This window comes from Bipolaris zeicola (genome assembly GCF_000523435.1).
Source record: "Bipolaris zeicola 26-R-13 unplaced genomic scaffold scaffold_38, whole genome shotgun sequence".
Lineage (NCBI taxonomy): Eukaryota > Fungi > Ascomycota > Dothideomycetes > Pleosporales > Pleosporaceae > Bipolaris > Bipolaris zeicola.
Window position 1 is genome coordinate 23,484 of NW_006912087.1, and position 21,661 is coordinate 45,144.

General features: G+C 51.2%; 6 protein-coding genes across 6 annotated transcripts; 4 read left to right on the top strand and 2 right to left on the bottom strand.

The window, feature by feature from the left end:
• Positions 1 to 1,090: 1,090 nt before the first annotated feature.
• Positions 1,091 to 2,003, top strand: COCCADRAFT_3333 (uncharacterized protein; the record flags this gene model as incomplete). The annotated part of the gene is made up of 3 exons (XM_007712043.1): positions 1,091 to 1,192; positions 1,246 to 1,490; positions 1,541 to 2,003. The coding sequence occupies 3 exons, from the start codon at positions 1,091 to 1,093 to the stop codon at positions 2,001 to 2,003; spliced, it is 810 nt and encodes a 269-aa protein (XP_007710233.1).
• Positions 2,004 to 3,116: 1,113 nt separating this feature from the next.
• COCCADRAFT_3334 (uncharacterized protein) lies at positions 3,117 to 5,254 on the top strand (the record flags this gene model as incomplete). Its single annotated transcript, XM_007712044.1, has 3 exons — positions 3,117 to 3,480; positions 3,540 to 3,717; positions 3,769 to 5,254. The coding sequence occupies 3 exons, from the start codon at positions 3,117 to 3,119 to the stop codon at positions 5,252 to 5,254; spliced, it is 2,028 nt and encodes a 675-aa protein (XP_007710234.1).
• A 551-nt stretch (positions 5,255 to 5,805) lies between these two features.
• On the top strand, positions 5,806 to 6,403 carry COCCADRAFT_90792 (uncharacterized protein; the record flags this gene model as incomplete). The annotated part of the gene is made up of 2 exons (XM_007712072.1): positions 5,806 to 5,991; positions 6,125 to 6,403. The coding sequence occupies 2 exons, from the start codon at positions 5,806 to 5,808 to the stop codon at positions 6,401 to 6,403; spliced, it is 465 nt and encodes a 154-aa protein (XP_007710262.1).
• Positions 6,404 to 6,943: 540 nt separating this feature from the next.
• COCCADRAFT_90767 (uncharacterized protein) lies at positions 6,944 to 11,401 on the bottom strand (the record flags this gene model as incomplete). Its single annotated transcript, XM_007712073.1, has 3 exons — positions 6,944 to 8,242; positions 8,797 to 11,184; positions 11,240 to 11,401. The coding sequence occupies 3 exons, from the start codon at positions 11,399 to 11,401 to the stop codon at positions 6,944 to 6,946; spliced, it is 3,849 nt and encodes a 1,282-aa protein (XP_007710263.1).
• A 699-nt stretch (positions 11,402 to 12,100) lies between these two features.
• COCCADRAFT_3338 (uncharacterized protein) lies at positions 12,101 to 15,433 on the top strand (the record flags this gene model as incomplete). Its single annotated transcript, XM_007712045.1, has 4 exons — positions 12,101 to 12,290; positions 12,339 to 12,603; positions 12,652 to 15,169; positions 15,251 to 15,433. 4 exons carry the CDS (start codon positions 12,101 to 12,103, stop codon positions 15,431 to 15,433), a joined length of 3,156 nt encoding a protein of 1,051 aa, XP_007710235.1.
• A 967-nt stretch (positions 15,434 to 16,400) lies between these two features.
• COCCADRAFT_3339 (uncharacterized protein) lies at positions 16,401 to 21,590 on the bottom strand (the record flags this gene model as incomplete). The annotated part of the gene is made up of 2 exons (XM_007712046.1): positions 16,401 to 17,708; positions 17,760 to 21,590. The coding sequence occupies 2 exons, from the start codon at positions 21,588 to 21,590 to the stop codon at positions 16,401 to 16,403; spliced, it is 5,139 nt and encodes a 1,712-aa protein (XP_007710236.1).
• Positions 21,591 to 21,661: the final 71 nt, after the last annotated feature.

Genomic DNA, 21,661 nt, shown 5'->3' on the forward strand with positions numbered 1-21,661 from the left:
AAGATAGTAATCTGGAGTCTGAGAATGAGACTTCTTCTTCGTTCAGGCGTGTAGGACGGGTCAATATCTCGTCGTTGAATACGGCTGATGTGGGCTACCCGGTATTACCACAACTATCGCAGGAGGACACTGAAGCATCTCAGTCTAGCGAAGTTTCAGCTGACGCCGATGATGAATATGCGGATGCAGAACTCGAAGAAGCGCTTGGACACATGACGCTCGACGATGCCGGCAACTTGAGAGAGGACGTGGAGGTTGTCACTCCTGAGCAGGCTGGTTCATCATATGGCTTAGCGACTGTGTGGGCGCAGAATTTTGCCCAGTCAACTATTCCGCTGCCCGAATCGCCAGCGCCCCCTCGCATCCATGCGACAGTTTCCCACCTCCGTGCCTATCATCTATGGCATCACCAGAAAATGTCAGTGGATGAGATTGCGCCATTGTTGCGGAATCCGCCACTCTCGCACGGCACCGTCAGCAACTACATCCTGCAGGCAGTAACGCTGGAGAAACTTGATTACAAACAGGACCTGCTTAAGAAGTTGATACTGGAGATGCCTTCAGGTATGAGGAAGGGGCGGTGGAAGGAGTTGGCGAAGAAGGTCGGGGCATTGGGTTAGGTGGGCCTGGTTTCTATTGTACTGTGCATCTACATACACATAGTCCGTCTAGATGTTGCGACGATTGCCAAAATAACTGTTGACCATGCACTCCTCTTTCGGTATTGTGTGTTGGCGGCTTGCCAGCTGTACGCCCAAGTGACATGCTGTACAGTAAGCGCAAAGGCATAATTGACACGTTTCGAGGCATCGTAACTTTGGCCTCGATTCAGGTACCGCAGCCGTAAGCTCAGGGTCCAGGCGCCTGGCCAATGTCAGTCGAGTACCAGTCCCACACCCCCGCATGCTGGCCGCGAAACTGCGGTGAGGATCGCCCATCCCTGCAAGAAACCCCTCCAAATTGTATCGCAATCCTCGCTGCACTCCTCAGCATAATACCGACTTTTTTTCGCCTCTTGTTGGTCACTTTGATCAAAAGACCTGGTCTTGACCCATCTCACTGCACAGAATACTGCCTCTACATAGCAATCATGGCAACTGCAGCCGCTGTATACCCCCCGCTTGACCAGCGCCCGGTCAAGAACACAGTCCTACTCTTCGATGTTGACGACACGCTCACAAAGCCCCGTCAAGTGCGCTCACCCTCGAATGACATCTCCTCTACAAATAGCTAACATGGTTGCAGCTGGTGAGCCCTGAGATGCTTGAATTGCTCTCGGAACTCCGACACAAAGTTGCCATTGGCTTCGTTGGTGGCTCCAACCTGGCCAAGCAGCAGGAGCAACTTGGAGGAGCAGTCGATGTCACATCGCTGTTCGACTTTTGCTTTGCTGAGAACGGACTGACCGCCATCCGAATGGGTGAGACTCTGGCCAGCCAGAGCTTCATTGCCTGGATTGGTGAGGACAAGTATAAGGCGCTGACCAAGTGGTATGTCGAAGCCCGTGATTTTGCAAAGCATCGCTGACCCCAACCCACAGGATTCTTCACTACATCGCCGATCTCGATATCCCCATCAAGCGTGGTACCTTTATCGAATTCCGCAACGGCATGATTAACGTTTCCCCCATCGGCCGTAACGCCTCGACTGAAGAGCGAAACGAGTACCAAAAGTACGACCTCGAGCACAAGATCAGGGAGACCATGGTTGCAAAGCTCAAGGAAGCTTTCCCTGACTACGGCCTTACCTACTCTATCGGCGGCCAAATCTCGTTTGACGTTTTCCCTACTGGCTGGGACAAGACATACTGCCTGCGACACATTGAGGCGGAGAAGGACATCTCGGGAATTGTCTACGACAAGATTCACTTCTTCGGTGACAAGGCATACGAGGGTGGAAACGACTGGGAGATCTACAGCGATAAGCGGACCATCGGACACAAGGTCAAGAACCCAGACGATACCTACGCACAGCTACAGGAGCTGCTGAAAAGCTTCCAGTAGGCGTAGTTGCTTATGAGAAATGATGATTTATCCGACCGTACTGTGGTCGACGAGTATGTTTGCTTGCATCACATATCCGAGGAAGCACAGACGATGTGACAAGTTAAGAAAAAGACATGACCCGAAAACATCTGATTAATAACTCGCTATATCAACCAGGATCGCTCTGAATCATGCTCTTGAGGAGCTCTTCACGACCTCTTGTCTGCATGAAGACTCATTTCCAAGATGCGTAATTATCGTACTCGGCTCGGTTGACTAACAAATCCTCCCCCGTCAATACCAAGAGCTGAACAAGGCGCTGCATGTATGCACCTACTAATGACTTTACAAACTCCACCTACTTACAAAGCAACACTAAGCACCTGGTTCTTGTTCCTTTTGCAGCCATACCACTTACCCGATAAACCCCAGGTTCACGAACCGACCCCATCAACCTACACACGTACCCTCTCGGTCCCCACGTTCTCAATCAACCCGAAACAAGATACCTGCCTATTTCTACCACCCACCACCCCTGCCCATTGGCCCGCCCAATCCCCAACATGTTCAACTCCCCCCATGTCCTCTATTTACTAGTCAGATCCTCCGCAATGTTGGGCAAAAAAAGGTGCCCGCCTTGCTGGGATGCTTGTATGCGCCGAGTAATCGATAATAAAATTGCGAATGCACGTACGTAGTACCTGCGGATCTTGGTTTCTTTACCGCTCCCTCCCCCCTCCTCTACGGTTAACCCAGCCAATAGCATGCTCAGGTGAGACAGGTGTTGTGTAATGGCGCCAAGAAACTAGGTACGGGTTGTGCAAGAAAAGGATGTGGAGAGGTTCGCCTTAACCCCCCGGGTAAAAACGTACATATATGCAAGGCCGTTAAGTCGGCTGTTGTTACCTTTGTATGGACGCAGGGCACTGTTCTCTTCTCGTATTCAATTGGGGTAAAGCAGGGAGGTGGCAAGAGGGACGGTGTGGTTGATTGTATCCGTATATGAAGTCGGGCCTACACTACAAAGGTGGCTAAGTCGAAGCCCCAGAGCAGGCCCTTCTTGAAAGCCCTTTCCTGTCGTCTTTATTTTGCTTGGAGCTTTCTTTTGTTACTCAATCTTTTGCTCCAATCATGAGGTTTCGTGCGGCCCCTTACTTGCTCTTGCCTCCGCTCGTGCTCGCGTATCCTTCTTCGGGTCCGGCTTGTGCGTCTCCGCAGACGGAAGCAGCAGACTCGTCGAATACGTATGATTACATTGTCACGGGTTCTGGGCCAGGAGGCGGAACGATTGCTACGAACCTTGCGCGCGCGGGACACTCTGTGCTCTTGATCGAAGCGGGTTCGGATGCTTCGCTTGATATTCGGACTCAGATTCTTGCGCTGAACAGCTTTGGCAACACAGATGTCACGTGGCATTTCTTTGTCAAACATGGTGATGACGAGGAGAGGCTGAAGCGGTACAATCTGCTGGTTTGGAGACTGGCAAATGGAGAATGTGAGTGGTTTTTGCCTTTGAGAGATGCTTTGGGTGAAAATGTGCTGATATCAAAAAAGACTGGGTTGGACGAGACCCAACCGTTGAGGGCCATGTCGGTGCTGAGAGACTTGGTATCTTCTATCCTCGCGGTGCGACGCTTGGTGGAAGTGCTATTGTAAACGCGGCAGCAACCTTCTTGCCAAGTGAGAGTGACTGGGATATCTTTGACCAAGGAACCGAAGAAGACCTCTGGAGGTCAGTTTCCTTCCAATTGCAAGCATTGTGTATGTGTACTAACTGTGTTAGTGGTGGCCTGATGCGCAAGTACTTTGAGAAGATCGAGCATAACAACTACCTTGAACCTGGCACCCCAGGCCACGGATTCACGGGCTGGCTTCAGACAAACATTGCCGACCGTGCAGCTCAGCAAATGGCTCCGCTTCGTCTCAAAATTTACGAAGCAGCTTTAAAGCTCATTGGCAGAGAACCAGAAAAGGTACTGGACTACATCACCAGCGATGGCAATTATCTTGACCCAGCCCGCGATCAAACTGAGGGATTGTGGGCTTTGCCTTTCCATGTCGGACCGACATGGAGGCGCTTCAGCCCGCGTGATATCATTCTCCAGATGCGAAATGAGACAACTGCGAACGGCACGCAAAAGTATCCGCTTAATCTGCAGCTCGAATCCTTGGTCACCAAGGTGTTGTTCGATACCTGCGGTGGCAATGGCACAAAGCCACAGGCGGTGGGTGTCGAGTACCTCCAAGGCAAATCCGTATACAAAGCGGATCCACGACGAACTGCCAACACTACAGAAGGTGTCCTCAAGAAAGCTTTTGCTCGCAAAGAAGTCATTGTCTCAGGTGGTGCATTCAACTCGCCCCAAATCCTTCAACTCTCTGGTATCGGTCCTAAAGCCCTTCTCGAGAAGTACGGTATCCCAGTGGTCTCTGATCTGCCCGGCGTAGGCCGCAACCTCCAGGATAATTACGAGATACCAATGTATGGCGAGTCGCCAATTACCCTCACGGCCCCTCCTGACCCTAATGCACCAAGCTGCACATTTGGCGCACCTGGAGATCCATGTGTTGACCTTTGGTACAAGGGCGAGGGACCATATGCGCGCGGTGGCGTCAACTCCAACGCCTTCCTGCTCAAGACGCCGCACGCCGTCGAGGGTGAGCGCGACATGTTCATGTTTGGCTTCCCTGGCAGCGTCTTCGGTGGTTTCGCACCTGATACAAACCAGAATCAGACGGGTGTGCCTCCGACAACCTTTTCTTGGTCTACGGTTAAGATACACCCACAAAACACCGCAGGATACATTCAGATCCAGTCTGCTGATCCCACAGAGCCCCCAGAGGTCAACCTGAACTACTTCGCTACCGGCGCAGAGACAGACATGGGCGCCATTCTGGATACACTGGCATTCGTACGCAAGGCTTACATGACAACTGAGGGACCAGTTGGTCCTGTCACTCCCGTGTCCCCCCCTTGCCCTCCATCTGATATACTTGAGACTGGGTACTGTAAGGATCAGGAGATTGACAAGCAGTGGATAGAGGACCAAGTATTCGGCCACCACCCAACGAGCACCAACAAGGTGGGCCCAGACTCTGACCCATTGGCTGTGCTAGACTCCCGCTTGAGAGTCAAGGGCGTAGAAGGCCTGCGTGTTGTCGATGCAAGTGCTTTCCCAAGATGTCCCGGCGCATTCCCAGCAGTCTCTACGTTCCTGCTGAGTTCGAGGGCAACGGATCTGGTCTTGGAGGACGCTGCCAAGCGCTAGGTCTTGAGTGGTTGATATACGATAGAAATGATCCATGCCATATTGTATTTGCATACTCTCATGGTAGAAATTAACGATATGCTCTATAATTCCCCTGTCCCAGTCAATTCAAAGTGAAGTTTATCCAAATTGATATTGCCAGCATCGTGCACAAGTTGGAAATCGTTTTTTTCTGAGAGAATGCCGTACCACTGCCAACTGTATCCTCGGAGAATAGTACTAAAAAGGCTGTGATGCTTAGCAAAAAAAATGAGCAAGAGAAAGAATGCAAGTAAGGTTGAGATTGAGAACAATATGCATAAACCTAGGCCTCGTACTAGCGTCCCTTACCCCACCAACGACCGCCCGCCCGTTCCCCGACGCGCCAAAAATTATTCTGTCGCAATCCTCGCCCGCAAACTGCGCGCATTCAACAAGGACTCCTCTCAACCCATAACTACCACCTATACTATACTACACGCTCTACCGGTATACACTCTCCCAAGAAAAACTTATCGCAAACTCCGGCTCTCCTCACTCCAACAAGCGAACGTATACGCACAACGCAAAACATGAAGCTCCTAACCCTCAACTTCCTCACCTGCGCCATCAAAGCCTGCAAAACGAACCCCGCATCTTTCCCCCTGCACCCACGCGACGCCGAGCTCGAAATCGTCGAAGCAGACGTAAACCTAGCGTTTCTGAAAAACATTCTCCCCCGCATTCTATGGAATGAATTGAGGGTTATATGCAGTGAGGTAAGTAAGACGGCAATCTTTCCCAACATAACATACATCGAAGGATCCCCCACCCCCCCAAAAAAAAGAGAGAGAGAAAAACAAAACTTGTAGTTTGAATAACATGCTAATACTTGTCTTCCAATATTTATAGCTTGGTCTCCCTGAACTCCCACCTACAGCACCCACACCCGCCGACCTCGTCGAACCTTCGTCGTCTTCCGCATCCGCACTAGACACCACCGATGCGACACCAGCCGCCGATGCACAAGAGGAGCAGGAAGAAGAACCGAGCCAGACAGCAAAGGATCTACACAGAATACTGCTCGAGACATGTATAAAAGAAGGGAAGCTGGTCTGTGGAGCGTGCCAACACGAGTACGCGGTGAAAGAAGGTGTTGCGAATTTCTTGTTGCCAGGGCATTTGGTATGAAAAAGAGATAAATAAAAGAAGAAGAAACATGAAAGAAAGGGAAGGAAAAAAAAAGACAGATTCTAGGGAGACGAGCGAAAAAAAATGTATAGGGCAGAGGCAATTATACGGTGCTACGAGAAGGGTGGGAGGGGAAGGAACTTTGGAAAACATGGGGGCTACCAAGTACTTTTTCCATGCGCCCACAGTAAAGGAAAAAGATGTAGAGTTTTGCGACTTTCCATAGCAAATGTGGAAGGGGGAGAGGGAAGAAGTGGTTCGAGGGGAACGGGAACAATTGCGACTTTGATACCCCTTTCATTTAAAGCACAAACACGTAGTAGACGAAGGCGTCGCATTACAAAAGAGAGAGAGAGAGAGAGCTGAAGAGACTCGCGACCATTCGGGCCCAGCTTTAAAGCTATAACTTTTTCTCTCCTTTAGCCAAAAAATTGGTATCTAAAACATGCGCCCAAAACACCGGTTGCTGTCACCATTTCTTTTCTTTTTCTTTTGCAATTGCAATTGCAGAGGGAGAGTCACACCCAGTCTCTCCCTCCTTCAAGATCCAATTGCACGGTTAATCTGTACCCGCTTGTCCTCACCACCGGATACAATACCCACGTGGCGGTCCCAGCACACGCCGAAGACCTTTGCGCCCTCGCCATGGCTCTTGATATTCTCACCATCCCGCGATTGCCTGTAAATGGTATATACGCTTTCGCCCGTCAAACCCTCTCCGATCTGGCCACCCGCACTAACGTTCCTAAGATCCCATATCTGGACCGTACCATCGTGAGACGCAGACACAAGGTTGTGTTCGGACGACGGATCCGTGTCGAGGGATACAACGGCGTTCTTGTGACCTCGTAGCGTCATGACGCTGATCTGGGTAGCCGATGCGCGGGGGTCGACGAGAGTGATGTGGCGTGCCGAGGTACCGGTTGCCAGGAGGTTTCGGGAAGGAATGGCGCACAAGGAGAGGAGCGAATGGCCCGTTGTTCGAGTGTCAACACATGTAGTGGTAGGCAAATCCCATGTCTTGAGCGTGTGGTCGTGTGAAGCAGAGTATGCGACTGTGGCGTCGTCTGGCTTGAAGATTACGCTCGAGACAGGCGAACTGTGGCCGGTGAATGTTGCCAATGCGCCGCGGGCAGGAACCGTACGATCTGGCTTCGAGAGTTTTTGTCGCTTGTTGGAAGCGACTGTTGAGTTCGGAAGCAGATTCGATGGTGCGACTGGGTTTTCCTTTGCGTTGCTCGAGAAAAGCGAAACTGTCGTGTCTGAAGATGCGGACAGGATCCGGTTTGAAGGTGCGTGGACTGCAACGTCTTCTACGCCCCAGCGGTGGTTGAAGAGTTCCAATGCGGTCGTGATGGTTCGCGCATCATCGTCGTATTTGTACACACGAACAGTGTTGTCCAAGCCAGCGGCCACCATCTTCTTTTCAGACAACCACTTTGCCGTCTTCAAGCTGGTAATCCGACCTCCGTTGTTGGGCGCCTCGGACGTCGCCAAAACGTCACCTGATGTGTTCCATACTCTCAGAAGCCCGTCGTAACTTGCGCTCAATATCCTCTCTTGTCCACTATGTACTCCAGATAGGACATCCACTGCAGAAACCCAATCGTCATGTTCGAAACTCGTCACGTTTAGTGGTGGCACCAGTGCCCTAGTGTATTCTACATCGAGTGTCACTTCGGCATTGATACCGTTCTTGGTGAGAAACTGGTCGATGGTTGTGCGGAGGAATTCGCCATTTATAAGTATGTCGAACGGAATGCGGTTGTCATCCCCGCGATGTAGGAGCTCGTTTACAAGAGTCGAAAGCTTGTGGCGCGTTAAGGCTACAGGCGCATGCTGTTAGTACAGTGTATGAAATTGGGCAATTGAGGCTTGCGCAGTGTGTTGCGACCATACTCTAATGGTAAGAAATTGCGACATGCTACGGCACAAGAGTGCGCAGTTTATCATCATGTCCCGCGATGGTACTTACATGTTTGTACAAGCAAAGTACTAGGCTCCTCTGAAATTTGCAGGCTAGAATCGCGCGTAGTGAGGCGAATCTGCACCTTGGTCTCTGCGGCTTCGGTATCCATGGCGTCGTTATGTGGTCGTTTGCTTGTCGAAAAGTGGTGTGCAAGTGACGACGGATTCTGTGAGCTTTGGAAATTTTGGGATCTCGAACTTTTTCCCAAGAAGGCTAGCGCAAAAACATCAGCCAGTCGGCGTTCGCGAACCTCCGGCAATCTGAGATGTTGCTCACTGGACTTGTTCATTAATAATTTGTGGATTGTGGATGAATGGTCAGAGTACCGAGTAATGATATCATTCCATAGAGATTGGTTTCAATATTAATATGACGGTGTGTAAATACTTGATGTTTTGGTGCTACTGGCTTCTCTTCATTGCACGTTGGTCCTCCTGATCTCAGCAATTGCTCGCCTCCGATGATCACTTGGTGCGAACAACGCCTCAATCAAGCCTATTACCTCCTCAGCTTCCATTTCTAGCTTCAGTTCTCCGTCTGTCCAAAAGTACTTGATGTCTGCGAGGCTACTGTCCAGAATCTCGCTGAGATATTGGAACTTGAACCAATTAGGTGTATAGACGCCAGCCATGTCTCTGACTTCTCCATTGTCGTCCTCTGTCTGGAAGTGCTGTGCGAGTGTAGAAAGCGAAACACAGTACCCATGTAGTTTTCGAGACTCGTCTTCGGCAATATCTGCTTTGTCCTCTACATCATTAATAAACTTTGTAAGGGCCGCCGATACTAATGAGCCAAGGGACTGAAGCAAAGCGCTCTTGGAAAGGACGTTTTGCCATTGGCGCTTCACGTCTCCTATCCTGTCGATGGTTGTGGCAATAGCATCGTCACATACTGTGGCGAAAGGAACGTTGGTGCAATCCTGAAAGCCTTGGGCATCCTCCAAGTGATCCCTTATGATTTGTCGTTGCGATTCCATCTCACGTCCATAAGCTCGTTTGCCGAATCCATCAATGGTCTTGATGTCAGCCTCCAGCAATGGTTTTAAGCGTTTCAAGGGCTGTAGATGTTGCGGTAACGTAGATGATGCGTCCTTCTCGGCTTGTTCTTGTAAGAAGAGCCGCAGGCGATCTGATAGCCGCTGACAATCGTTGTAGATGAGCATGTTACTCGCAATGTCCTTCGAGTAATGCATGGCAGCAGTGGCTCGGTACATTGCAAGTAGTAGACTTGGTATTGCGTATAGGCCTCCACTTGCAGGTGAAATGGCTGATTTGACAAGATCGGCCGAATTGAGAGCGTCTACGTCTCTGAGAACCTGCAAAATGATATCCATGATTGCGTCAGGAATTGCTGTCACGGTGTATGTCTCTCGCAGTGTGACCTTTTGGTCCGCAGGTGCCTTTTGCTGGGCTGGTTTCTTTTTCGAATTCGGTGATTCTGGTGCTTTGACTGTGGGGTTCGGCGTGGCAGTTGGTTTAGTGTCGGTTTCGTCGTCCCAATCCGCACCCCAATCCTCGGCATCTTCAACATCGGAGGGTTTCTCCTTGGGCACTTCTTCCTTGGGCACCTCATCTGGTATGTCAACTTCCTCACCCCATGCACTCATGTCCTCTTCTTCTACCGACACTGTTTGCTCCTTAGTCGCCTCATCCTCACCCTCACCATCCCAATCTGCTGCCCAATCGTCTTCTTGGTCATCGCCAGCGTGTAAGGCATCTCCCTTGGATACGATCTGTGTCTCAACCCTCTCCACGGTCTTTTTCTCTAGTACCTTCTTTGGAATCATGGCTTGGACTTGGGCGATGGCGGCTTCTTTTTGCCTGGACAGCCAGAGTTCGGGGGACTTGTCGACCCATTCTGTCAGACGGCTCTGACCAGACCATCCCAGCTCATCCAGAAATTCCACAAGTCCCAAGACATAAGAGAGCGACTCTTGAAATTGAGGTATGCCCTCTGTTGAAAGCGGTATGGCAGGCAAAAGATGATTTGATATCAGCCGGGACGCGATGACTGGAACGATCTTGTGTGACAGTGGGATAACGATAGAAGGTGGTAGCCGTGTGTTTAGATACTCTGCAATGGTCTGAATGTCTCCTATTGTGGCCTTGATGCTTCCATCATTAACTGAACCTGCGCGTTTTATATCGTCCCCGTGAACCTCGAATGCGGATACGACGCGGTCGGCGCCCATGGCAAGACGGGGAGAAATTATGGTTTTATCGAGGTCGCGACTCAAGCGGACGATTAGGTTGTCAAGGAGGCCAAGTTTTACGAGGGCTTCGACGGTTGTATTGATGTCAACTTTGGCTTCTTGTTCGATCGATTGGTGCAGTGAAATCTTATGGCTGGTGCTGTCAACTGATATCAGTCCGTTCCAAGAGTCTATAACAGTCTCTACTAGGGCCTTCTTCAGTTGCTCCTGCTTGTTTCTGAGCACGCCCACTACTCTTGTCGTCGTGAAGGGACCGAGTCTCTTGAAGGCGCCGTCTGCATCTTCCAGGGTGCTGATGGCGTGTAGAACGTGACCATTTACCGCCGCATTCTGAGCCGAGTCTAGCAAAGAAGATATGTCTCGCAGTTGCTCCACCGTCTGTACCAGGCTCTCGTTGTATTCAATCTCGGTGTGCAACAGGCTGACCTTGCTTGCGGCATCCTGCACACGTGCTGTGTTCTCTTTGCCTGCTTCTGCTAGCTGTACAATTTCCTTGGCCGTATCCTGGGAGCGTTTGATATCGTGCTGGAGCTTGCGTGCCTGGGTAATCCAACCGTCGACGTCAGGCGCAGCCTCTCGTGAGAGTTGACGGACTTGGTTCTGGGGCAAAGAGTCAATGTCGGAATCAAAGAAGAAGTAACATGCTGTAGCATACTTTGGTGTCTTCGCGGGCCTTGGTAACTACTTCTAGCAGTTTTGGGAGCGCAGTGGATGGCACTGTAGCAGATGCCACATGTTCGTCCTGGGAGAACGCTCCATACTGTGCCGATTGAAGGAGCGCATCGCCTAGCTGCTCGTCTGACACTTGCGGAGGCATTTGCGGCTAGCAGGCGATTGTCATGCTCGGTATTGAAAGAGACGTGAGGCGTGTCATGCTATGGAACACTTGCAGCTGCACGGACATGCGGCCGACGTCAACCCTGGTGTCGCTGCCCCGCCACACGTACCCCGCCACCGCTACTAAGACTGTGTGGCCTATTCTTCGTACGTATAAGCCGCCAACACGTGCACCTAAACATTGTCGCAGCAGGCAACTGACTCCATACCCTGCCTTCTTGGTCTTTTTCTGACAGGCTGCCTCTTTGACCGCTGACAACAATCCTGGTACATTAGAGCCTCGCTGTCACGCTTTTTCTGCACTATTTCACACTGGCTCTGCTGGTGTGGCATCCTTTTGCCTTTATTCCATCTCACCTACCCGTAAGTTCCCTTCACAGTGTCGTGCGCAGATCGGCAACAAAGTAGTCTATGGACACGAACCCGGGGCTCTACTGCATCTTGAACACACTCTCTGTGCACACTAAACACTCTATTTATGATTATCCTACACAACCATATATGAGTGCCAGTAGCCTATATTGATTAGGGCATTGCATTAGCTGTTCACACGGTCGACTAACACAACAATAGTAGTGCCAATTTGGGCAAGGCGGTTTGTGCTAGTGATCTATCCACCAAGCAATCCTACTCCGACCACTTTACTGAATTGACCCTCCAGTCTTTCAACTTCGCCACCATGGGGTCTGTAGCACAGGAGACGCATTTCAAGAAGATACAGCAATTCAAGGCAAACTATGCTGATGCAACATTCACTCAGTATGAATCGCAACGCACGGGGCTGCGCGTAGTCGTGGTCGATCGAAAAGGTCCAAAGGTTTACGGAAACTTCGCGGTAGCCACAGAGATCCATGATGATTCCGGCGCACGTGAGTATATTAAATCAACTTCTCCACACATATCCTGATTCGATACAGCACATACCCTGGAACATCTTTGCTTTATGGGCTCACGAAAGTATCCCTTCAAGGGCGTGCTGGACAAGATTGCTACTCGTTCATACTCGGATACCAATGCGTGGACGGATGTCTCAGAGACAGTTTACACTCTCTCCACTGCGGGCTGGGAAGGTTTTGCGCAACTGCTGCCAATTTACCTTGACCATCTCATTGTTCCTACACTGACTGACGCTGGCTGTTACACTGAGGTTCACCACATTGATGGAAAGGGAGAAGATGCGGGGTAAGTTTCCTTGACAAATCAAGCACAAAATTACTAAAACATCGTAAGTGTTGTCTACTCTGAGATGCAAGGGCGACAGAACTTGCAGGGTGACCTCATGGACCTTCAAATGCGTCGCCTCCTGTACCCTGAAGGGGACGGTTTCCGAATGGAGACTGGTGGCTTGATGGAGAATCTTAGGGTCTCAACCGCAGAACGGATACGCCAATTCCATCGAGACATGTACCAACCCAAGAACTTGCGTGTCATCATCATAGGAGAGGTTGACCACCCAAACCTTTTGCAAGTTCTTGATACTTTCGAAGATGATATCATCGACCACGTGCCGGCTTACGATGCCCCATTCAAGCGCCCATGGGTGGAATCGCCGCGTACTCCTCCACTCAGCAAAACCATTGTTGACACGGTAGAATTCCCGGAAGAGGATGAGTCCACAGGAGAGATTCAGATCGCGTTCCTGGGCCCAGAGACTACTGACGATCTGGGAGAAACAGCTATCAACACCCTTCTGAACTACCTTGCTGGCTCATCTGTGTCTGTCCTTGTCAACACGCTTGTCGAGAAGGAGCATCTAGCTAGCATGGTTTACTTCTGGTGCAAAGGCCACTATGATATGATCATCTGGTGGACGATCTCATCGGTGGAGACCGGTAAGCTCGCCGACGTCGAGAAGCGCTTCTTTGAAGTTCTCAAGGAACATGCTTCCAAACCACTTGATATGAACTATCTGAAAGACTGCCTTCACCGCTTCAAAAGGCAAACACGGTACATGTCGGAGATTGGCCTGGATGAATACAAAGACCCGATTATCAAGGACCACGTCTTCGGCGATCGAGAAGGCACTCATCTTGAAGATGCAATGGCTACTCTCGATGTTTTTGATATACTAGACATGTGGACAGAAGAGGAGTGGCGAGCCTATCTGAACAAGTGGATGGTGAATGCTCACCATGTCTCCATCCTTGGCAAGCCCTCAAAAGCTCTGTCCGACAAGATCAAGGCCGACGAGGTTGCTCGTGTTAAAGCACAGCAGGAAAAGCTAGGCGAAGAGGGTCTGAAGAAATTGACACAAAAGCTCAAGGAGGCACAGGAAGAAAACGACAGGCCTATTCCAGAAGAGATAATTGCAGGCGTAAAGGTTCCAAGCACCGAGTCCATTCACTTCTTCCAAACCACCACAGCACGGTCTGGATTGGCAAAGAAGCTCGGTGTCTCAGACAATCCAATCCAGAAGATTGTGGACAAGGATGAGAACGGTATTCCTCTGTTCATCCACTTTGAGCACATACCGACATCTTTTGTACACTTTGGTTTGGCACTGGGTACTGCCAGCCTACCGACTGAACTGAAGCCTCTTCTTGGAGTCTACCTTACCAACTTCTTCGCCACTCCCATCATGAAGGACGGGAAGCGCATAGAATTCGAAGAAGTCATCACCAAGCTGGAGCAGGATACCATTGAGTACTCGATGGATCGTGGTACAGACATTGGAAGCTCCGAGATGATCTACATTCCTTTCGTCGCGGAAGCCGATAAATTCGAGACAGTCGTACTATGGCTGAGGTCCATGTTGGTGGACTCCATCTTCGACACTGAGCGTGTCATCTCTGCCGTGAAGAAGATGCTGGCTGACGTGCCTGAAGAGAAGCGTGACGGCAATGCCATGAGCTTTGCAGTCGACCGCATGATTCACTACGATGCAGCATCAGCTGTCCGCGCAACTGGTACACTCGTCAAGGGACTATATCTCAAGCGTATTCTGAAGCTCCTAAAAACGGAACCACAACAGGTTCTCGATAAACTCGAAGCTCTGCGCAAGCACCTACTGACTTTCTCCAACATGCGCATTCTGGTAACCGCAAACGTCGAGACGCTACCAAACCCAGTCTCAACATTCAAGCACCTCACCGACGCATTCCAGCCAGGACCAGAACCCACCATCAACCCAATCGACGATAGGAACGCCCTCCTCTCAGATGTCGGACGCAACCCAGGCGGCACCCACTACATCATCCCCATGCCCATTGACTCGTCCTTTGCCGTTTTGACATCCAAGGGTCCCCAGGGCTACACGAACCCCCAACTTCCTCCCTTGATGGTCGCCCTTGCATACCTCGACGCAGTCGAAGGCCCCATGTGGCAATCCATCCGCGGCACGGGTCTCGCCTACGGCAGCAACTTCTTCCGCGACCCAGAGACAGGCCTACTCAAGTTCCGCATCTCCAAGTCGCCAAACGTGTTCGCCGCGTACAACAAGGCAAAGACGGTAGTCAAAGAGTACGGTGATGGCACGCAGAAACTGAATCAGCTCGAGCTTGAAGGTGCCATTTCGAGCATCGTTCGCGACTTTGTCGATGAACGGGCGACAATTGTGGATGCGGCGCGTAGCTCGTTTATTGATCTCGTGACGAGAGGCGTGGGCAAGGACTGGCAGGAGTGGGCACTGCGCGAGGTGCGCAAGGTGACAGAGGGTGATGTGCAGAAGATTCTGCAAGAAGTCGTGGCCAAGGTGTTTGAGCCTCAGAAGACGGATTTGGTGGTGACGTGTGGTGGCATCATGACCGATGTGAGTAAAACTCTCTTTTTTTTTCCCCTTCGTTTCATTCCACAAAGAACATGTGTCTAACTTTTTTGCTTTCTACATCAGGGTCTGAAGAAGGATTTCGAAGATGCGGGATTCAAGATTCAGCTCAAGCAGCTTACCGACTTCCAAGATGCGTATGGTCTGGAGGGTGATGAGGACGAGGACGAGGATGACGAAGACGAAGACGAAGACGGTTCTGGAAGCGAAGATGGAGACAGCGAGAGTGGATCGGAAATGGAAGAGTAGAGCTTTTTATGACATATTATGCTAGCTAGACTTGAACTTAGATCATGGCTATACCAAACCACATCGCTCTCGCAAAAAAAAACATTTTCCTATAAAAGATGCAGAGAAGAAAGAAAAAAAACACCCCGGGTCAATAGATGGTTAAGCAAATCCTTTTTTCATTCAGAGCCAAAATGCATCATGAGTCTTTTGATTGATATTTATACACTTGTGCGACGAAGGTATTGGCGCAGCAAAGACAACAAAAGCAAAAAAAACGAACCCCCACGATATTTGCCCCTCGAAAAGCTGAAAAAAAGGAAATATTAGAAAGAGGGAGAGAGAGTAGAAAGAAAAAAAAAGACGGACCCCTTTCGCACGTTCCAAAAAGAACGCAACTCAAAAAAGAAAAAGATAGGCCGTGTGTAGGGTCGACATCTTTCTCTTTATCTCTTTCTCTCTCTCAAAAAAAGAGGTAAGGGGAGAACCTTTAAAAAAAAAGAAAGAGGAGGGGAAAAAATCATCTTCTCGTAAATACATACAAGGAAGTGTTTGAGGCGGGAGGGTGACAAAAGAGGAGTGAAAAAAAAAGAAGAGACGCCAGCAATGCTCCATTCGGCTTGGAATGGTAGAAGTTGCCCCAACCCCCCAAATTCCCGTACGCCAGACCCTAGAATCCCTCGTCGCGTTTCGAAGGAGGTTTTTGAGAACAAAAAAAAACTCTTTGGTTTTGGATTCGGTGGAGATCGACAAGCAAAAAAAAGATTGGGGGAATCACATAAAGAAGAAGAGAAAAACGACAAGGGAGGGGGAAGACAGACACAAGCGTCAAAGCAAGAAAAAAAGAGACTGACGCCTGTTCAGCAAGCCCTCCTCGATCTTTCACAAGAACGCCCCTTCTCCCCAACCCACCGCGCATACGACCCAAAATTAGGAATACCCTTTTCCATCTCAGAAAGAAGGGCTCAACACCCCAAAAGGCCATCAACTATGCATCTTCAGGTAGAATGCGAGCAAAATGCTTTTCCCAAATCCATCCCACAGTCTTGGTCGCATCGTCTTGATTACGAGCAAGCCACAGCTCACCCTTCATGCCAATAACATCGAAAATCTCGCCGGGGACATAGACAAGATACGGTATCCCACCTTCACGACGATCGTGGGCAATGTTGAATTCGAACAGACTGGCAGCCAAGAAGAGCACTTCGGGCTCTTCTGCCTCGGCAGGAGTAGTGGGTAGTTCTTCGACGCTGCCTCGGGCAGGGGAATCGGACATTGGCAGCGCAGAGTTGAACACTCCAGACGCGCGAGTAGATCCAGCGAGAGATGTTGGCTGCGAAGGCGGTGCTGATACGGTATGTGTGCTGGTCTGCAGAGGTGAGAGGAAGGAAGGCCCGAGTTGAGGTGGAAAGTCGAATGCATGAGATACCGAGGGTGAGTGCTCAACATCGATAGCACCGTCAAGACCCATGTAATTGTGGTTGCCGCGAGAAGGTCCAGTATTACGGCGCTCGCTATGCATGACGGTGGTATCGCTGTTGTCTGAGGAAGGACTGAGTGCTCGTGCCTCGCGCAGCGACGTAGGTCCAGGACCTGTCCGACTTGCTCCGTTAGGCGGGTGCAGCGAGGGGTAAGCAGGTCCTGCAGGAGAAGAACGGGGCGGATTCTCAATGGGACGGGGATGTGACCGTGGAGCATAACCGCCGCTGTTGCGGTTTCGTGAGTCGATCAAGGATGTGTCACTACTCATTGATTCGGTGCGACGAGAAGAAGAGTTACGGGACGAGCCGCCACCATCCGAGGAGAATGTGGGCACAGGCGAGGTCATGTTCGAGATGTCGATGAGCAGATTTCGGTTGACAATGCCAAGTTTGTTGGCAAGTTCTTGCATCGGCTTATAATCGGAGTGGAAGCGCTCGACATATGACTCGAGATCGTAACGAAGCGATGTTGTGTGTTGCGGTTCGCTTTCGAGTAGAGGAAGAATCTTCTTTGAGCAAGTCTTGTACCAATCCTTTTGCAAGCACATGAACAGTGTCATGAGCGTACGCATAAGACCTTTTGTTCTCTCGTAAAGCAAAGGCAGCTCGTGCTTGAGTGTGTCGTTGATCGTAGAGAACTTCTTTGCCGACTCTTCTAGGTCAGGATCCACTTTCTCACCGCGATCAATGGCCTGCTTGTGCTTGACATAGTACAACAGGTACTTCTTGCGCTGCTCTATCGTCTTCTGATACGATACCCACATCTCCCAGAGATCTCCAACCGGCTTCAGCACGCGACTGCGAACAGCAGCTTTCTAATGCACGATTAGCTTTACCCAAAAACAGTAGAATATGTGACAACTTACATGCTCTTCGAGAGCCTTGTTCTGCAGCTCGAAATGGGCCATTGCCCACTTTCGCCATGTGCTCTCAATTTCAGGATATACTGATGGCGCCACTTCGCAAACGGTGATGAAGCCCAGGAAGACAATGTTGAGCTGCAGATAGTGCTCAGTAATGGCTTCGAGGTACTGTTCAAAGTCGCGAATGACAATCTGAAGTTGGAAGAAATGACCGCCAAACTTCTGCTCCTTGGATTTGTAATCTTGGTCCTTGAATGTCTTGTCTGCCTCATCGTATGCTTTGCTCTTGTCCACCTTGGGAATAAATGCTTTGACAAACGTCTTGCCCAAACCACTCTTCTTCTCTTTCTTGCCCTCAGAAGCGGCAGCGCGGAAGGTATCAGAACGTGCCTTGGCCTCATTGATGCGTTGGCTCATTGCCTTGAGTTCTTCATAGGCCTCCCGGATCTTAGGTAGATCCGGGTGGTCTGGGTCGGTAATCTCTTGCAGCGATTGGAGAATCAGCGGGTACTTGAGCAGACGTTGACATGGCTTCAGCAGAAGAGAATCCAGATCCCATGCTTGGGTCATATTCTCCACTTGCTCAAAGCAAGCAGTGACCCATCCGGATAGAATCTCATTTCCTTGATTTTTCTTGATGTATGCACTTGCATTGTCTTGGTTCAAGAAGTAAGTTGTGTAGAGTCTTTCCATCTTTTCTTTGTTGTCAAGGAATACCTGGCCGATTGTTGTCAAGCGATCGTTCTCCAGCGTACAGTTCTCGAATTGGTTCACAGAGTCCTCTGACGGTCTTTGGGTACTCGCTGATGAATCTTGGGCGTCACTCGGTTTACTGTCAGTAGAATCGCGGTTCCAGGGGCCGGTTGGAGGCGGTATTTCGTAGTTGACAATCGGCTTCGCGGCTTTCTTGAATGCCCGGAACAACGACAAGGAAAACTTTTCGAGCTCTTTGCAGTTGCTAAACAAGAGCCTCTTCTCCTTTTCGCTCATTAAGTTCTGTGCAGTAGCTTCAAAGATGTTGTGTGCGATCATCATATCAATGCAGAATTGATGCTCAGTGGTGAGCAACTCTTCCAGTGTACGATACCGCTTGATCAGCGCCTGCTTCACCGGATCAGGCTGGCCATCTTCCCCCTTTTCACCTTCGGTCGGCGTTGGCACAGATGTCTCCATAGGTTGTGGAGTGCCATATCGATCTTCTAGACTCTTCTCATGAATATGAATGACTGGTGTACGCGACCGAGCGGGGTGCATCTCGAATTGCTCGTCGCTGAGTGTGGGTCGAGAGAGTTGGTGGTGTGACAGATGATTGTACGAGGCGTTTTGCGAAGCTACTTGTCCGTCAATGGACGGCTGAACGGGGGGAGGTGGGGGTGAATAGTTGGGCCGGGGTGGTGCGTTCAAGGGCGAATGCGGCATAGAATGCTGCAAGTCTAATCCAAGGCCACCATCGGTCCAGGCAAGCTGCGGTAGTTCAAGGCCATTAGTGGAAGCCGATGGACGATCGTTGGAGGAACTCTGTGACAATGCGTTGCGAGAACGGTTTCCGGAAGAACTGCCAGAGTGGGATGCATCTTCCTGAATGGTAGTGGTTGTTGATGCGCCTGAATAACGTCGCGACGATGAGGGATATATTATGGCAGTGCCACTAGGGGCAGCATCTGGCAACTGCTGGGGAATTTGTGGTGGGGTTCTCGATGGACGTGGCGGTGATGTTGTGTTACTTATCTCAAGCTTGGTAGTGTCGCGTGCTGACCCATTTGCGTCACTTAGCAATCGTGCAAGGTATGTCTCGGTAGCCTCTTTGGACCCCCAATCCTTGTGCTGTGCTATGACAGGGGAGACTTGGTGTACTCGTTCCCGTGACACGGACGCCATTTCTGGCGAGATGACGGGTGACTGATGGTACATGTTCAAGACTGAGTTCACCACACTATATGTTTCTGTGTTTGGTGTAAGAGACACACGTTTTCGGTGAGCCGCTACGCTAGCCGAATCATCCGGATAAAGTGTGTCACGCTTCGGATAGGATGCGGATAGAGCCTCGTTTGCATCGTAGCCATGATCCGACTTGAAGTCAAACGATAGAGCCTTGAGGCCTTCGTTAAAGGTGTCGGTGTCGGACTCCCAAGGTTTTGTGGACTGCTCATCGCTGAGCATGATTGGTATTGATTCCCTGACGCCTAGCTCTGACTGTTCAATGTCGGGTGTGTGAGAGACGCTGTTCTGGGCAGAGGCATGGAAGACGTTGGGTTGTAAGAGCTGCTCGTCCGAATTCTGACGGGCTGTCGGTGGCGTAAGGACGAAACTCCCGGGTAGTCCCAGCACAGGCGATTCCTCGAAATCGGTCACTGCCGATTGCGGTTGGTTGGGCGGGGGTACGGTCAAGGTAGAAGTCTGGAGGCTCAAGTGTTGTTGGTCCGGTGGACATGAGTCTTGGTCGTGCGAGGGACGCTTCGCCTGGGCATGTGCCTCGAAAGATTGCTCAAGTTCAGCCACGCCGGGGAGTCCCTCTGACGGCTCCGGTTGGAGTTGGAAGCTGCTTGCAATTGGAAAGTATCCGTGTTCGTCCTGTCGGTCGGAGCTTCGGGAGCGGGAGGCAGGCGAAGGCTGGAGAGGCTGTCGTTCTCGCGAGTTCCGCAGCCGAGGCGATGTTGGTGGAGGCGGGGCGGTGACAACAGCGGCTACGCTTGGTCCAGGCCTCACACCTAGAGGCGATTTTCCTCTTTCACGATATCCGCGGTAGGCTAGAGCGGGCAGCGTTGATTGGTCTGCACCACGTGAGGTTGGGGTGGCAGCGGCAGCGGCTAGTACCCTTTCCATTCTTGTGGGGGATGTCCTATTGCTGTGGCTCATTGCGCGTGTGGGAGTGTATTTTACGGAGCGGGTCGAGGAATTGGAGTCTGAGCCAATGCTCATTCGTCGTGTGGCTACGGGGATTCGTGAGCGTGGAGTGTGCCGCGCGGGTGATCGCGACTTTGTTTGATCGTGAGACTGTGTGCGTTGCGAGTCTTGCAGCGATACTGCAGTCGGGCCACTAGCCGAGCGTCCATGGCGGGAAGTGTGGTGGGACGTTGAAGGCAATAGAGCCTCTCCCAACGTGCCGTCGACGGTGGGAATTCCGAAGCCAGGCGATGACACATCCTGGCCAGTCAGTACTTCGCCAAACAGCTGCCGTTGACCAGATGTCGACGGGCGACTTTGTGAAGCTGATTTTGTTTTTGACGACGAGGCATGCTGGTCGATGCTGGCCTTTATGCCATTTGTGCGGCGCGTATTCCGAGGGGTCGCAGGAGCAGGTTGGGGTCTTTCCCTGGGCTTCAAATTGCTGAACTTGTGGGGGCCATACGAGGCCTCTCTGCTGGGGCGCGCGGCCGACGCGGTGGACGAGACCGAGGCATTGGCACGGCGGTGGACGTCGTACGAAACAGCCCTGGAGGGATCGCGGGACCTGGAGCGCAGCGTGGACGAGGCCGTGGGCGAGGTAGCGTCGGGGGAGCGCTCAAAGCGCTCAGCAAGTGCTTTTACTTTGTTTGACTGGTTTGGGGGGGAGCGGGTGGCCGAGGCGGAAGCGGGCGAGACAGTGGTAGAGGCGGGAGTGTTTTTGGCGGCGTTGGCATTGGAGTGTCGGGGGCGCGCGGTGGGCATGTCTAGGCTGTGTTGCGGTGAGGCAGGAGCTTGGAGCTCGGTTGAGGTGGAGGTGTAGGCCGAATAGTACTTGTCTGGCGAGGCGGCCAGAGCATCTTCGGGGGGGTGTAGTTCGGTGGATTGCAGCCAGGTCGATACGGAGAGGCCGGGGTCGTATGCATATCCATGCGCCTGATCAGACTCCATCTCCCATTGCTGGCGGGCGCAGGAGCGCAGAGGCAAGGCAGCGCCGTCGTCGTGGGGAGAGGCGGTCCAGT